The sequence below is a fragment of the Lycorma delicatula genome, chromosome 6, assembly GCF_047948215.1.
Source record: "Lycorma delicatula isolate Av1 chromosome 6, ASM4794821v1, whole genome shotgun sequence".
Classification (NCBI taxonomy): domain Eukaryota; kingdom Metazoa; phylum Arthropoda; class Insecta; order Hemiptera; family Fulgoridae; genus Lycorma; species Lycorma delicatula.
In genome coordinates, this window is record NC_134460.1 from 130,045,834 (window position 1) to 130,061,264 (window position 15,431).

Sequence of the window (15,431 nt, forward strand, 5' to 3'; positions counted from 1 at the left end):
ATCCAAATATTTCATTAATTAAAATTTCATTTGGCTATATCTCTAGAACCAATGAACATAAGTACCACTTACATATCTTGAAAAGTTCTCAATAAGGGCTTGTTACTGCAGTTTAGAAAAAGTCCAAAATACAATTTTTTTTTTATTTTGGGCTTTTATGGACACTTCTGGTCCAGTCAATTGCAATCAGAATGGGAGGTGCACAACTAGATGTTACAACAGTCATAAATCCATAATCTCAACATCCTACGGCTGTTCATTTTTGAGTTATGTGAGATACATACAAACAGATGTCACGCCAAAACTAGTCAAAATGGATTCAGGGATGTTCAAAATGGATATTTCTGTTGAAATCTGAAAACCGTAATTTTTCGCTATCACAATAGTTTCTTTACTTCATATAAGAAAATAAAAATAAAACCTATTTAATATATATTTAGTAAGTGTTCTTTTTAATTAATCAAAGCATGATTTTATGTATTGTTTCTGAATTTAGTTCTGTTCATTCATAGTTTAATTCATTCTATTCTGATAGGCAGTAATAATAATATTAATATTAGCCTAAAAATGTATTGTATAATGAAATTGTCAATAATAAACTTTAATCTCTAGTAGGTCAAAGCAAGTACATATGCATACAGTAACATAATACTATAATACATAGTCAAAACATTTAGTACAAATAACATTAATAAAATTGTGAATTTTTACAAGAAATATTTGGCCTATATTTTCTTTTTTATGACTTTTTCATTGATGTGTTTTCATTAAATATGTTTTCACTTAATAAATAATGTTAAAAAGTATCTTAGCAACAGTATAAAAATTATAAATAAATTAAAAGTGTATTTTATTATATTCACTATTTTTACATTTCTTATAGAAATGGTTTATTAACTTTCTGTAATCGAATCAGTTTCTATTCTAATTTGTCAGCAATAATACAAATATTACAAGATCTTTTTCATAAAATAATAAAAGTTATATGGTTAAATAAATATAAAAATAATAATGAATTTTAGTCAAAATTCAATTTCGAAATTGAACTTAATGCTTGCAAAACTGAATGCTTTCTTGAATACATTACTCCATCAATTATGTATTATTAATATTGTTACTGATGGAGTAATGTATTCAAGAAACCATTCAGTTTTATTAAGTTATAATTTTAATATCAATTTTTTATTAATGCAGGTTTAGTAATTCATCTTGTGTACCTGAATTGTCTCTAAATTCAGAAGTCTCTTTAAATGGTACTGTAGTACTGTTATATTTTGTCTTAGCCATCTAAATCTAACATACCAAACCGAGGAGTAAAATTACATTATTGCTGTGTTTGATTTATTGATAGTAATAATTTCTTTAATTTTTATATGCGTGTGTTTTAACTTAATACATACCAGTATATACATAACTTGTGACTGTGCCTAGGTTCATCCTATGAAGGCATCAATTCCCATGTCTTAATTTATAAATTATACTTTGCATTTGACAAATAGGAATAATTTTTTTTTTTGTAGTTTCTATATTTTGTCAGAACCTTCCACTAATTGTTTTATTATTAGTGGATTTAAAATGTATTTAAAATATTTTGTTATACATTTCATTACTACTAAATATGGTTCAATTTATAAATGAGGTCTATACACAGATCTTGTTTACTGTTATGTTCTCTCATTTTCAGTGTTGAGTGCAATATTGTTAGCTGTAAAACAATTGTGGGAGTCTTATTATAAACTTATTTAATTATCTATAAAAGAAATACTTGAATTTTAATTAGAATTTATATGCTGTATTAATTATCTTAATTACAATATTTATTTTCAAAAGTTAACATCTGTAACTAATCAGATCAAAAAGTGGGAAATATATCTTGAAGTAAAAATAAAATGTTAATTCTATAAAAATGCACATATATCTTGTTCAGTATTTTAATTAAAAAAAAGATTTTTATACATATTTGATTTAATGCCAATTGTAAATTTTAATTTTGTCTTTTTATGCAGTTTAATGTACACATAGTTTGTCCTATTACTTTTATGAAAAAATTGTAATATAGATCAACAACTGTTGATCCACTTCCCATAAAATATGGGGTATCTCTCAGGAGGTTATGAGAATTCAGGTTTTGGTGTTTTTTGGGTATAATTCACATATTAAAAATTACTCATTGCCCAACAGACTATTTTTATGGATGATTTTTTTTGTGTCATTTCATTTTCAATTTTTACTGGAACCAGATAAGAAGAGTCATTAGTAATCTATTCCAGTGCAACAGTTAAACCGTAAACCCATCTAATTAAGAATTTGAATATATACTGTATGAACTTGGTAAGGTATTTCTTGGATGTTTGTGTTTGTATGTGAATGTGTACTATATATATATATATATATATATATATATATATAGTACACATAAATGTGAAAATATATATATATATATATATATATATATATATCATGTGGACCATTATTGATCCACCTATATGAGGGTTGTTCAGTTATTGCAAACAAATGGCAAAATGACAACAAGGAAGAAACTATGATCTGATTCATGAAAGCGTGCAGCAAACCAAAACATAACAGTATGTGTTTCTAATTTGTAATGTTTCTAATTTAGCGCAAAACACTTCTCTTTAGTTTTAACATATTTTATTGTTAAAATATATGTTTATATAATATACTATAACATATGTTAACATCATCACTCTCCCTAAAAAAGATGGTGCATGGGTTTGTTTGTTGTGTGTGCTCATATTTTTAATTTAGGTGCTATTGGCGCAGAGCAGACCAAAGGTGGTGTGCCAGGCAGCTGCGCATAGCACATGAACGATTCATTTGTTTGAACGATTTATATTTCTTGATATGAACGATTTATCTAAAATTATATTTATATTTTGGGGATAAAGAAGAAAAACATTGGGGTTACAGAGCTGTGTTAAAAATCACAACTTAAGAAACAGCTAAAAATGTTCAGGTTTCTGAAGCTTTTGCAAGTTATTGTTTTGTTAGTATGTTAAATTTATGAACGTTATTTAGTTGCAATTATCAAAAACATTTAAAAAATCATGTGTAATGAAACATAAACCATGTAACATTTTTGTGGTGGGCCGTAGGCCAACTTTTTCCCTAGTACTTATAAGTATTTTGTTTCTAACTAAAAATCATGATTTTAACAATAAAATATATAAAATGTATAATTCTGCTAAGTTTTGTTCACATGAAAAGTGTATTGCTTACTATTGTACCATTAAATTTATATCATCATAACATACTTCCCAGAAATAATTTAGTGTAATTATTGAACTACAATCAGTAATTATATTCCACAGTACTATAACATCTTGCCCATCTCTATTCTGTTGATACTACTATTATTTATAGTTATTTTTTTGTTAATAATGATACTGATGTTGCAGAAGTGGTTCCCATTATGATTTTGAAATGTCATCCTGTGTAATTTTATGACCTCAGACCTTACCTCTTGTTTATAAATTGTTAATTTATGGTTTTTTTAAACCTTCATGGGTATTTAATACATATATAAATATAATTGTTGAGTACATTTTTAGTAGTGTAATACAACAAAATACCTTTTAATTAAAAAAATTAAAACATACACATATCACATCAGTAACCAAAATAAATAATGATTCGTCAGTGATGAAAATTCTACTTATTCTTTTTTGCCAGTGCCTAGTTACAGTTACCTTTTCTTTTTTTTACAATGAGGATAGCTTTGTTTTTTAGTAACTAAAAAAACCCAAGTCTATTAAAAGTTCAAATCCAGAACCTTGTGGATGAAAAACCACAAGGTTATGGTTTTTTGAATGGGACAACCACTGGTTGTCCCATTCACAATAAAGTTGTGTAATTTCAAAGATTATTATTATATAGAATTGTTTTGATTATAACAATTTTTTTTCAACTCCTCATTAATTATGAAAATTTGTTATATATATTTCTAGTGTTTGCTTTTATTTGATACTGAATTATTTTTAGTCTCTTGTTCATTCTTTATTATATCTTGAAACTAATATTTAATTAAGTTTTACATAGTTTTGTGAATTTGTGTGCCATTTATTAATAAAAAAAAAAACCTGTTATAATTTTTTAAATATTAATCTGCAAGGCATACTTTACTTATCCTAAGTTTTCACCATAATCCATAATCATCATCAATTAAAAATATCTGTTCAATTAATATATCTGGAAATATAAACGCTATCAGTAAATAGTAACTACTATTCAAAAGTTTCTTTTGAAAAACTGACTAAAGTGAATTCTTCTTAATTTATTTATTATTCTTGTTCTGTTTATTCCACTACAATCTATTGTGGAAATAGCATCCTGCACAATCTGCCTTAGACTCATTAATTTACTTTACAGTAATGTCTTCTTTACTGGTTGGAGCCACCAACCTCATGTCCAATCCCTGATCTGGAAAGCCAGGGTTTACTGACAGAGTTTCTCTCTCTTTAACCCTAAAGGTTCCATTTTGAAGTGCCAGGCATTCCTCTTCACCCTATTCTAAAAGGATGGTATATATTGGTGATGAAAATATTGTGCCATACCTTTCCTTAGAATTTAATGTTAACATCATATTGGTACCAATGTTTCCTCTGATACACTTAGCTAATAAGCTAGTCTCCCTAGCTCACTGTCCCTGTGATTACAGGCAGCTGCTCCCTCAGATCTTCAGGGGCTCAGTTGCAAACCTAACACGCTTCAGTTTCTTGATACCAACAGTATAATAACATTCAAAATTTATTTCTGGTCACATAAATGATAGAAATTTGCATGATTAAATCATGCAAATTTATTAAAAATAGGTTGACCTGAATGAACATGATTAAGCAAGTTAGTGACAAGCAATACTGATGAGCAAGATTCAAGACATTTCAATTATGGAATGAAACATTGATGAATTTGTATTAGGAGATAAGAAAGATTTATTTTATAATTAGGAAGCCAAACTTTACCTAACAGGCTATTAAGATACTTGAAACACCTCCTGAGTTGGTTCATAGGCAACAGCCCTTACCAAATACTTGGAATTCTATTCACAATCAAGGACAATGTCAGTATAGAGAATTTAGTATGGTCAGAGCTTTCCCCGCCGAAATGATAGTGGATATAATGGATCAAGGATAAGAATGTGGGATTGATAAAGGACAATTTACCATCAGAATATTCTATTGGTTCCATTATTTATAAGGTAGATTTTAATAAAAATTTCTCAATGGATTTCAGAATGGCTTATGCAAGGAAAAAAAACAAAATTAAAACTCCTACTTGTAGACAGTTAAAGCAATGTTATTTTATTGAAGGAGGTCAGCATTATGAAAAAATAATAACTTGTGATGAGACCTGGCTGATTCAGCAGCACAGTTACATTTCCTCCAGTGTTATATTCTAGCCAGTGTTATATTCCTCCAGTTAATGTTATATTCTAGCTTGAGAACCTTCCTAATTCTCCAGAATTTCTTTGTTCCATAATCGCATAATATTTTAACATTACTCTGAAGATTTTAGAAATCTAAACTATCCTTTTTTTTCTGGAAAATATGCCATACCTAATCCTGAGCAGAATTCAACCCTGAGATCTCCAAATGAAAGGCCAAGACGCTACCACTGACACCACAGAGGCCAGCAAGCTAAATTATACTGATAAATTCTATTCAGAGGCAGTCCTTCTGTGAACAGGTGAATACTCCTTTCCTTTTACACTCATTTTCTTTATCCCTTATTCGTTCCTCTTTGGAAATGTTCCATGAGGGTTGAGTTAGTTCTACAGTTTTTTTAGTAGTATCATGCTAGCACCTGTTGGTAGCCAACAGGGCAGCTGAATAGAGCTTAGTAAAAGTGCCATGAATAGTGTATATCTGTAGAACTGTCCAAGAACTATTTTTCCTCTCTAGAGGTTGAATAAAAAGCTGCACTTGTGGTGAAGCATCTACTATGTTCTTATTCCCATTTTTAATCATTTAATAAATCAAATGTTATTAGTAATATTTATAAGATATCCATAATCAGAGCAATTATTCCCATATCACAGTATCCCATATCATGCTTACTGGGAAAAGTGAAAAGTAAAGTAGTTTCCATTACCTTTGCCAATGAACTGAATCATTATTACACACCTTATGTGTAAGAATTAACTCTGCACCTGAAATATTCATTTCATTTATCCTTTAGATTGGCTGTAATATGAAAATTTTTATATTACAACTTGGAGAAATCAAATCTAATTATTGCTGCTTGTCCTTCAGATGTATTAAATGTAATAAGAAGATTGAAGTATGCAACCCCTTTGTTGAAAAAAAAGTATGTAGAGATTTTCTTTACTCAGTTAAGGAGGTAACGGTAAATATGACATGAAAAACATTTTTAAATAAAATTTCGTGAGAATGGGCTTGGGTGTGTATGTGTGTGTTTATTAAAATTGAATGGAAATTCTGTCGTTATTACATTTTCCATGGTTAGTAACCCTAGAGCTAGCACTACCTTCTCAGTTTACAGATTACAATATGGTGGTACGTTGCTCCTTTCTTAAATGAAATAAATATTTTATTATTTATAGTGGAAATTGTGAAGAATAGAAATTCTCTTTCCAGTAAGTTTGTTTAAGATACATGGATTAAACTTTCATTAAAAGATGTATAATATATTGGTTGAAAAACAATTTTAATTTTTTTATGGTGGTTTTTAGAATTAGGGTTGGCAAGCCACTCATACAAGTTCGAGTATATAGTACATTGTAAACTACAGATTTTATGTTGACCATATAATTTAATTTAATTTAATTGTTTTTTGTTTATTATAGGCTTCATGGTTCCTATGAAGCACTTAAGTATGGAACATTATTAGATGGTTTAGCTGATCTCACTGGTGGAATTACTGAAAGCATTAGTATTCGACAAGATCCTACAACATGTGGAAGAATGTTAAGCAAACTTCTCGAAATGACTACATTAATAACTTGTACAGTACAGTCGTCAACAACTCTGGTATGCTATAATTTTTTTTTATATAGATATAATTTTGTATCATGTTATTTTCCATGTTTTTATTACCTGTTATATGAATTTTTTTAGTTTTTAAAATAGATGTAAAAGTTTTTATAAATTCCACGCCGTTCTATTTTTATAAATCAAGTCTTTAAACTTCAAGGAAGCCCTGCAAGTCCCAAAAGAAGCAGTCATTTGGTTATTATATATTTTAATATTTAAATAATATTATCTAAATGCATGAAAAAATTCACTGATTTAGTAGCAGACTTGACTATCAGATTTTTAGATATTACATTTTTTGAAGATATTTAGGAGTATTTTTATTATTAAACAAAACCTTAGCCATTTTTAGTTTTTAAGTACTACCTGGGCTTTATATTATAACTGGTAGTAGTATTGGATAGGGCAAATCAATACTTGAGGCTAATAACCATGGAATACTTGAGGCTAATAACCATGGAACTGTTAATAGAACTGCAATATATAGTTGATTAAATGATATGTAAATAGTTTCATATTTCAGTAATCGTTCCCAGAAAATCAGCAACTTTAAACAGATCATTGCAATTTTGATGTTCCCATTTTTACTCATAAAAATCATTGAAAAAATAATAGAAATCATAAAATCTAAGAAACCAAGAAAAATTATTTGATCTTTTCTTAGAGCTTGTGTATTCCACTTGTGGTCCCCTCTCCTGGACGGGTGACTGATTCAGTTAATAAATTGGAATAACTCTGTTTATAAACTATAGCTGTTCATTGATAAAAATGTAAATAATATTAAATAATCTTAGACAAGATATTAGCTACACCTCTGACAACCTAGATATTTCATTACATCTGAATTATGATCTCGGTATTTTTTTAAAACTTTTTACCAAAAATTTCATTCGCGCATCACTCTCATAAATTGAGATAAGTTGTAACAAAGTAGATGTTCTGGAACGTCATTCTAGAAACATATTTTGGTATGTTGTTTATTTACAATAATTGTTAGGAATTGACAACTAAAATAGTATTGTTACAACACAAACGAAATATTATTTTAAATTATTAAATACTAAACAATATACTTTCAAATTACTAAAACTCTATCTTCCAATGGACTTTTTGGAGCTAATTAGTAGTGCTTTCTGAAATATGGACACCATCCCTTATTCCATTTTGACTAGTTTCAGCAGATGTGCATACATATGTATCTCGGATAACTTGAAAATGATTAGCCAAAGAATGTTGAAATTTTGTATTTAGGACTGTCGTAATATGAAGTTGTGCACCTCCCCTTTCGATTGCAATCGACTGGACCAAAACTTAAAATAAGTGGCACTTATTTTCATTGGTTCCAGAGTTATAGCCAAATGAAATTTTAATTAATGAAATATTTGGATCTTGCAAGGGGAAGACACATCGGTTTGAATTTGACTGACTTCATATACATATTTATTTTTTTTTAATTTAGATATATTCACTTATCAGTAATTATTAACCTCTGATTGTAAAAAAAAATACAATAGATAATTATTCAATAATAACAATAAAAAAAAAATTGAAAAAATCAGAGGTTATTAGTGAAATAAAATTTTATGTACTTTTCATTTTAATTCAGAAATTTTTACAGAGGTTTAATAATTATTAATAAATTAGTACATTTAAATTAAAAAAAGTTTTAAAAAATATATGTATATGAAGTTGGATTTGAACCGATGTGTACTTTGTTACGGATCCGACACATTCTCACTTACACCAAATAACTTAATTCAGTGATGTGAAACAAAATAAAAATACAAACTAATATAAGATGCTGATATGGACACCAAAAAAAAATGTGTTGCAATGTGGTGTCCATTGTAAGCAATTGTGTGAATGTCCACTTTATTAAAAAATTGGAGGACTGTATCTCACTTTCAAATGAAATAAGTTTAAAGACGTGCAGCAAAAAATGTGTATATTTAATTTAATAGGTATACAAGGAAGTCATGTAGTGTCCACATCGTATTTTGTACTGTAGGGACTTCTCAAGCTTTTTAAAATGCTATTAACTATGGCGTTATCAGTAACTCCAATGAAGAAGGTACTGCTAATTAAATAAGTAATAATAAGGAAATATTCTGAATACTTCTAGTTCATTATGATTGACCAATGTCATTAACATTAATAACTGATCAAAATAGTTACTGTGTAGAAGTTGGTGATGTAATTTTTTAGGGTAACTTTCATTCTTATTAGTAACAAATTTTCATTAACATTTAAGAAATATGTTTTATGAGAGTTGTGTAAAATAGAAACCGTATCATTTTTCAGATACCAGTTACAGTATAAAACAGTAATCTAATTGCACAGTTTTTATATTTTCTACAACAAAATTAATTTGTTTAAATAGAAGCAGAAAAAAAGATAAAAATTTAACCTTTTTCGTAAAAATTTGGGATACCAGAAATCTACCAGAATCTATGTATATTTTTTAATAAGATCTCCCTTCAGCGATGTTGTTAGTAGTTAAATTTTAGGTCTTTCTTTTGCTAACTGGTGATTAATCAGAATGGAAAATCCATTTCTGTTAATATAATAAAGAGGTAATAAGATTTTAAATAAGATAAAGTACTACAAAAAATAATAGATAAATAAACCTTGATTTATCTATTTTATGATTAATTGTTTTGTTAGTTCAAAATTGAATTATTAATTGTTGATCATTTATTATATTGATTATTTTTCCATTGTTTTAATTTTGAAATTATATGTATGTAAGAGGCTTTAAAGATCTATTATTATATACTTGGTGAAGTAGTAAGTGTATTTTTGTAATATTTGTTATAATATTGATAAATAATAAACTAATCTATTTAGAAATAGTTTAACTGTTCAAGGAGTGAACCTTGTATCTCCTGACCTTATTACCAGTGGGGGATATTACCTTTTAGTTTTTTCCCTTCAAATTATATCAGAATTACAAGCATTACAATCAACTGAAGTTTATGCTTTGTTTTTATGTGCAGTTTATTTTTACTAACTTGCCTATAGAAGATTACTATTTTTAAAATTTCTTTTTCTTTTTCTGTACATCTCCATAATAATACCTACAACCCCCTTAGATTGAATTTACACGATTATCAAACTAGTAGTAGATTATTAAACTGTAGTTCTGTTTATGAATTTATTAATGGTTAAATTAATTTTAGTTCAAACAACTTTCACTACATGTTGATGAATATTTTCTCCTATAACTGTATCTATTTTCATTTTTATTATTATTAGTTTATTTAAAATTAGTAATATAAATATGTTTTACTTACATAAGTAGAAAAGTGAAAGTATAGTTAAAATATTTGAAAATGTGTTATGTCTTATAAAAATTAAATTCACTAAGTGTATTATCTCTGAGATTTGCCTATTGTAATAAAATTGGTTGGAAATCAAGAAATTATTAATATTTTGCTGGTTATTACACATCTTATAATGAAATTGAAATTTTTTTGTTGTCATACTAAGTAAAGTTTTATTTGCTGCATTTCTCACTTTTGTATGCTTCTATAACAAAATTTTGCTGTATAATTATAAAAAATTAATTAGTATGAAAATAGTTTTACTCTTTCAAATTATCTGGTTTCTAAGAAAACATCTTTAGATGAATGAAATCTATAATAAATATTACATTATTACTTTGTAATTAAGCATTTGAAAAATCTGTTCATTAGCTACAAATTTATTTTATTTTCTAGGTTCGTAACCAAACAGAGAAATTAGCTAATGGAATTCAAATTGGAACCAATTATAGACTTTATGCAGTTGAAAGGGTAAGAAATTGTTTTATTTTTCTGCTTTTTTTTCTCTAGACTTTTCTTGTTTTGTTGTTGAACATCTTTCGCTCTGCCTCTTTCATCTATAACTTTCCCTCACCTTTTACATCTCTAAACGTTTATATTTAAACACTTATACCCCTTTTTTTTCTTATAATTTCATTGCTATAAATGGTTATTATTTTTTCAAGCTCCTTTTAACATGGCAAATCTTCTCTCACTCATTCCAGTTTCCAAGTCATGCATCTCCACCCCCCTTTATCAAAATCTTTACCCAATCTTTCATCATTTTACCTACTGTAACAAGTAAACCTGCTTCTGTAGTCCCGCCAGTCTGATCAAGTCCTTCATTGTTCAAATTTAGTACATTAGATTCACTCGATCCTGTATGTTAAAATTTGTTTGCAGTTGGTGGTTTTAAAAACGTATTTTTACGTACTTTCGTACTTTTTTGAAAAACAATCAGTATTTACCTATTTCAGTGTCTCCCACTTTCTGATAACATAATTTATTCAAGGGTGTAAAATCTAACTACTCCATATGGTCTCAATAATTTCATCTTGTATTTTAATACTATAACTAATATCCTGCTTCTGACTATTAAGTCATTCTCCTTCTTAAGCTGTTTGTCTCTTATCTTTTATGCATCCTACAACCTTTAATCCTATGTCAGTTCTCACAAAATGCTCTTCTCTGTGCCCAAAAACGCATCCTTATTTTTTTCTTTTTTTTATTATGAACTCTAATTTTTCAGTGTTTGCCTTAATTTTTTTTTTTCGTCTTCTGAGATCATACCATTATCTGCAAACACTAACCATCATCTTGTAGTCTAATGTAAGTTTATCATAAATTGTTATATATAATACCTATACTACTAATTTATTTAGATTAAATATTTTATAGCCCATTTTTTCCTCTGTATGTTCAATAACTACATATAATATATAGTAATATTTTTTCAGCCTCTGCAAAGAAGAGAATTAGAGAGCACTCTTACCTTCTTTACTTTTTTATATTCGTCAAAACGTTTTTGGGCCCACGCCCATCTTCAGTGATATTTTTTATTTTAATAAATTCTTCGTTGTTTACATGTACACATTAATTTTAGCTTTTTACATCTTATTTTGTAAAAATTGTTTCTTAATAAAATTTAAAACATTTAAAAAATTTCAAAACAAATATTTGTTCAGTCAAGAGAATGATAAAGTATTGCAATAACTCATTCTAGAGTTATTTTGCAATACTTTTTCATTTTTATCAATAGTTTTATTTAAAATTGGATGAATCATTCTAAGTTATACAATATTTTCATATAGGTAAATAATTCATATCATCTTAATGTCTTGCTATCTTCTTTTTGAAATGAATGATAAATTGATTATTTTCTGAGTGGGAAAATGTTCTTGTTAAATATTTAACCAATCTAAATGTGATGTATAAGCTAAATTTCACTAACTGCTATTGTTTCATTTAAAAACTATAATTTATAAAGTTAAATGCAATACCAGTTTTCATTGTTAGATAATTATCTAGACAGATTAAACAGAATATTATATACAATGATATTAAATTATATAATTTTAAATAATCCTTATTAGAAATAATTTTTTAATGTAACTTTTATTGCCAACTATTAAGGACAATATAGTCTTCAAAGTTATTACATTACATTGGTGGGTCTAATTTATTCTTTATTATCTAATATAATATTAGAAAGAAAACATTATATCGTTTAAAATCTGTTTAATCATTCACTTGAATGAATAGTAAATAAGCAATACTAGTCAGTACTGATATAATCATTAATCCTTTTGAAAAATTCATTAACAGTTTATCTGATTGTTGTCTTGATGCTTAATTCTCACTGGATAAATAGCTAAGGTTTTTATTAATAACAATTAAGCTTTTTACATTAGACATTTTTATTATCAGAATATAATTGCTTTTACTAAAAAATACTTGTACTTCCTTAAGTGAACTAATTTTTAAGGTTACTGAAATTTCAAAGTGATTAGGAAAATATTTTCAGATTACTACTAATAAAATACACATAATAAAAATGAATTTTAATAGTAATAATAAACTAAAATATAATGCAGATTAATATAATATAAAAAGTTGAAATTTATTTCCACTTACAAACTACAAAAAAATATTATGTAAAGGATATAAGTGCATATATTATGTTAAAATTTTATGATGCTTTCTTTTTTTAACTAACTTCAAAAAGGAGCTATAGCCAGTAAAGGCTGTAGCTCTATTCTTGCTGCAGCAGCCTAAAAACTGTATTGCAGTCAACTAAAATTGAGATTTTTTTTGTCTTGATTTTTGATTTGAAAATTTTGATTTTTTGTTTAAAATTGAGATTTTTTGCATATGTAGATGTTTTAAGACCCCTTAGTCAAAAAACACAAAGAAATTTTTTTAAATTATTAGAAAATGTATGTCCGTAAGTACTTATATATGTGTGTAGGAGCATATTTTTATTAATATCTCTGCACTGGCTCAATAAAATTCTTCAAAAATGACACAAAAAAATTCAAAAAACATTAACTTATGGATAAAATTAGAAAGGGGGAAGATTAGTTTTTGCTTTTTTTAAATTTTTCATTTTTATAAAGTAAGTTGTTGAAAATTGAATTTTTTTATGATGAGATTATTTATAAAGTTATTTAAAATTACAATGTTTTAAGTCAATCAGATTAAGGGTGGAGGGATATTCACATTATTCTAAACAATTTTTTCTTCATATGTCGAAAATCCATTGACAATAAAGTTGAAATTTGATGCAAGTATTTGGCTACATATTTTTCAGCTTCTATTAGGCTTAATCAGGCTATTAGCCCTAATCTTCAACTCCAATGGACAAGGAGTCAACATATGTGTCTATATATTTCTTTTTTATTTATATTTTTATTTCTTTTTTTTAGTAAACTATGATTTTTTAGCTTATTGAATAACATTGCACCAAACAATTTTTGTTGGAAAAAATTAAGTTGATTTACTGAAGTAAATAGTTATTCTAAATAGGTTTCCAAGCCAACAAGGGTATTAGGATGGAACTTGTATGTAAAATATCAATTTTTAAAAACTTTAATTTTTAAGATTGAAAATCCAAATGTATCTAGTACTAGCTTTTACCCATGGCTTCGCTCGCGGTGAACCTTTAAATGAAATATGCGAGCAACTATGTCATGTCAATCAGTGGCTTTTTGCCCGGGTATTAGCTCTTTAGTTACATCCTGCTACGAAGGATTACAGGTAAAAGTTACAAAGAGTCAGGCCTGCCGTAAGTTTGTAAATAAGCGAAAGCGTCTTGATTGTATTCATGCTGATAACGGGGACTGTTCACAAAAGTAGAAGGCAGAATAACCATCTTTGCCTATGTCATTAGGTCTAATATTACCATCTACGCTAATCGCATCTTGTAGATGAATGTAATTTTCAGCTCTTAATTTTGTCTGGTTTATAGAAATGTAATGAAGGTGTTCGCTCTCTACGTTAATATACATATCTACAAAGAATTGATGAAAGAGTTGCCTTGACCGGGAAAGGAGATTGAAGTCGTTCTCTCAAAGCATCATGTGATACGCATAAAATTCCATGCAGGAAACTTTTTTATTGGGAACTGGCTGTCTTGTTGTTGGATTAATGACTGGAATATTGAAATGTTATCCTGGCTCACCTTTACTGAAAATTAACGGTTACTGCAAAGCATCATAAAATTTATGAGTATCATGATAATAAGCTGCTGATACTTTATCTATTTTTCAATTTGTGACAGTATTAAAAAAATGTCATAAGATGTAGATGAGCAAGGGTACCTAAATGGTTTTAAATGGTATCTAAATTGTTTTACTTAGATTTTGATTTTTTCTCAGTTGTATTTTTAATACTGAATAATTTGTAAGGTAAAAACATCATTTAATCAACTGAGTCAGGTGAAACCCAAATTTTTTACTGAATATCTTGATATTTTTAATAGTTGTACTCTAAGTATTGCATAATTAAGTTATTATTATTTAATAAACCTTTATGGGATATTTGAAATAAAAATCAAGCCCAATTTTTCATATATTCTGTCCTAATATAGACAAAAGTAAAACATTTTAGATAAGGTAAGGTTAGATAAAACAATAGGTAGATTTCATAAGAAAGCTACCTATTGTAATGGATACCATGATTCGACTTCTAAAAAATTTCAATATATCTTCATGTTTCATATCTCCTAGACCCCAAAACCACCATCAGTTAAAAAGTTTATATAATATATATTTCATTTTCTTGTGGACACGATAAATGCCGTTATTTTGCGTCAATCACTTTCAAATTCCTACATAAAATATAACGACCCAAAACCTCGGCCAAGTTCATAATTGGGCAAAATCGAAGCATATACAATACCCAAACATATAGGTGTCTTTTTTGAAAAAAAAAATTTCTATAATTTTCTTATTAAGTAAAATATCGAATTCATTTAAAGTTCCTACTATTCTTTGGATAAGGTCCAAAAACTTATGTAAGTAAGTTTTTTGATATCACCAACCATTGGCCTAGGGGGTGGAAAAAATTGGGTTTGAAAACAAAAAAAAATCATACCTCCCTTAATATGCACAGTATC

The 15,431-nt window shown here is 27.5% G+C and overlaps 1 protein-coding gene across 1 annotated transcript in view; it reads left to right on the forward strand.

Annotated features, from left to right (window-relative positions):
- The window catches only part of CalpC (calpain C), a 295,832-nt gene that overhangs the window by 243,438 nt on the left and 36,963 nt on the right, over nt 1-15,431 (forward strand). The window contains exons 6-7 of the mRNA XM_075368513.1: nt 6,827-7,010; nt 10,733-10,807. Coding sequence (XP_075224628.1) covers nt 6,827-7,010; nt 10,733-10,807 — 259 coding nt within the window. The remainder of the gene's footprint in view (nt 1-6,826; nt 7,011-10,732; nt 10,808-15,431) is intronic.